Source organism: Cynara cardunculus (assembly GCF_001531365.2).
Source record: "Cynara cardunculus var. scolymus isolate 2C chromosome LG 6, CcrdV1, whole genome shotgun sequence".
NCBI lineage: Eukaryota > Viridiplantae > Streptophyta > Magnoliopsida > Asterales > Asteraceae > Cynara > Cynara cardunculus.
In genome coordinates, this window is record NC_037533.1 from 14,187,569 (window position 1) to 14,190,068 (window position 2,500).

General features: G+C 34.4%; 1 protein-coding gene across 1 annotated transcript in view; it reads left to right on the forward strand.

Annotated features, from left to right (window-relative positions):
* Positions 1-2,120: 2,120 nt before the first annotated feature.
* Positions 2,121-2,500, forward strand: part of LOC112514939 (protein SHI RELATED SEQUENCE 5-like) — a 1,640-nt gene continuing 1,260 nt past the window's right edge. The window contains exon 1 of the mRNA XM_025121583.1: positions 2,121-2,500. This exon is cut by the window's right edge and continues 425 nt beyond it. Within this exon, the coding sequence (XP_024977351.1) occupies positions 2,121-2,500 (380 nt within the window).

Here is a 2,500-nt window from a genome sequence, read left to right on the forward strand (position 1 = left end):
ACCAATCAGGTTCCACATAATGCCACTTTTAAACCTTTTCTTAACCAACAAGGTTATTTAAAGCTTCAGGCCAAACCTGACATTTTTTCTTCTCAATAACATCCAAACTATGATTTCCAATAAGAACCTTGATCCTAAATCTTTAAGTCACAAAGAAATAAAGACTCCGGACCACGGTAGTCTTAAATGATATAATAGAATGAGTTATATCATACAACACACATACAAATGCCACCCTTATATCCAAAGGGTATATCTCTCCTTGATATGCCACCCTTATCCCATGGTACACCTCTCCTTAATATGCCACCCTTATTTCCTCATCAAAATGTTTTCACAGAATAATTTCAAAGAATAATTTCAAATAAACTGCAGCCTTTGAAATTATTATCAACACAAAATATTTCTTTCAAAACTTTCTTTTTATGATAAAATAACATTTCTTATCGAAAACACAACATTACATCAAATTCGGTCAACTTTGACTTAGCCGGACTTCAAATCCGGTCAACTATCCGGACAACACAGCCTAAGCTTTGTCCGATTTAACACTTGAACAATTTTCAACTTTGTCCGGATAACAAATCCGGTCAATACCCCGCATAAAACTTGAACGATTTATCACTTAGAATATAAACCAACATCTTTGTCCGAATAACAAGTCCGGACAATACTCTGTTCACAACTTAATCGGTTTAAAACAATCCCGACAACAAATCGTCCACCCTTTGTCCGATTTAAAACAATCCAGACAACAAATCGTCCACCCTTTGTCCGATTTAAAACAATCCGGACAACAAATCGTCCACCCTTTGTCCGATTTAAAATAATCCGGTCAAACCTTGTCCGGTTTAATATCCGGATAAACACTTAGAGCAAAAAGACTGATTTCTATCCAAATTCAAACAAAATTCATATGAAACCAATAATAATCTTTATGCAAAAGAGTTTTAGAAACTACTCACCTTATGCAATCAGATGAGATTCAATCTTCTCGAAATCAAGCACTTGTAATTCGATCAACCTCACTTTAAACTTTTACACACTTCTTCAAAAATGATCAGGAAAAGAGATATGAGGATCTCACCCTCATATTTATACGTTCTAAATAAGGTAAGGCGGCTAAACCGCCCTTACCATACATGTATGCACATATACATTATGCATATATATAAAAATATATACACATTCATTTCAAATACATATACCATGTATATATTTTCATACACATAATCACATTATGCACATAATTTTCACATACCAGCATGACTAAACGTATCAATTTATCATGCTATCACATAATCATTCAATCAGATAATTACATATTATTTACCTTGGGTGATAGCCAGGATCCGGTTACCACATTAAACACTGTTAATAAAGTTGTAAGAATCTAAACAGTGTATATATATAGTTGATTAAGAATCTAAGATTATGCATCTAATTTTTCCTTTATTTTAATTAAGGGGCTGTTTGGCAGTTGCTAAATGGTTTAGTGCAGAATGATTAAATGGTCAGAATCATTAAGAGACTCTTATAATATAGTGCAAACTAAATATAATTGTTTACAATGAAATTAGGGTGTTGAATGGTTAAGAGAGACCCATGATACAAAATTATTCAGAGGGTTTTAGAACTATTAAGAGGCAGATTTTTTTTTCGTCAAACAAAATTCATTTCTTAACGATTCAGAGACTGCGTCTTAATATAACTATTAAAAGGTAAACAAACAACCATGACTGATACTTGATAATTTTGAATTATGAGTATTTAAAGATATTTTTATGAAAATTAAAAATGGAAATAAATATATAAATATAAATTTGAAAAGTGATGATGGATATCGGAGTCTATATCACACACAGAGAAAATACCATTCTTGACACACACAAGTAGGCAGCAAAAGCAAAAAAAAAAACCACAAAAATTCACAAGTTAACCCCCCCTAGATCTTTGAGTAGTTGACACTATCCGACCCCTACACTCTTCATTACCACACAAATTTTCATAACTTTTTAATTTATTTATTTATTTTTAATTTTTTGTTCTTCTTCTGCCATGGATTTGAGTTTGATCTTGGAAGCTAAGTTTGGGAGGACTAGGAGTTGGGGTGTAAAAGAATGTCTGGATTTTTCTCACTAGGAGGAGGTATCGGAATCGGTAAAGTTGACGAAGAACACCACCATCATTTGCAAGATCAAGAGCATGATGATGGTATAATTAGCCCCCAAAGCTTGTATCTGTTCAAGAACGAGGAGATCTACAGCAAAGGTTTCGAATTATGGCAGGAGTGTTATCAGTTTCACCAGCACCGGCAACATCTCTACCAACCACCACAGCATTATGATCAGTTGGGTGTTGGTAGTCGTAGTGATCGGAGGAGAAGCAGTAGTGTTAGTAGCGGAGTCAGTGGTGGCGTGGATGATCTTGATCGTAACGCGTCTTCCTGGAATATTTTCGGTGGTGTTGGTAGTACAGTGATGAGGCAGGGTGGGTACGG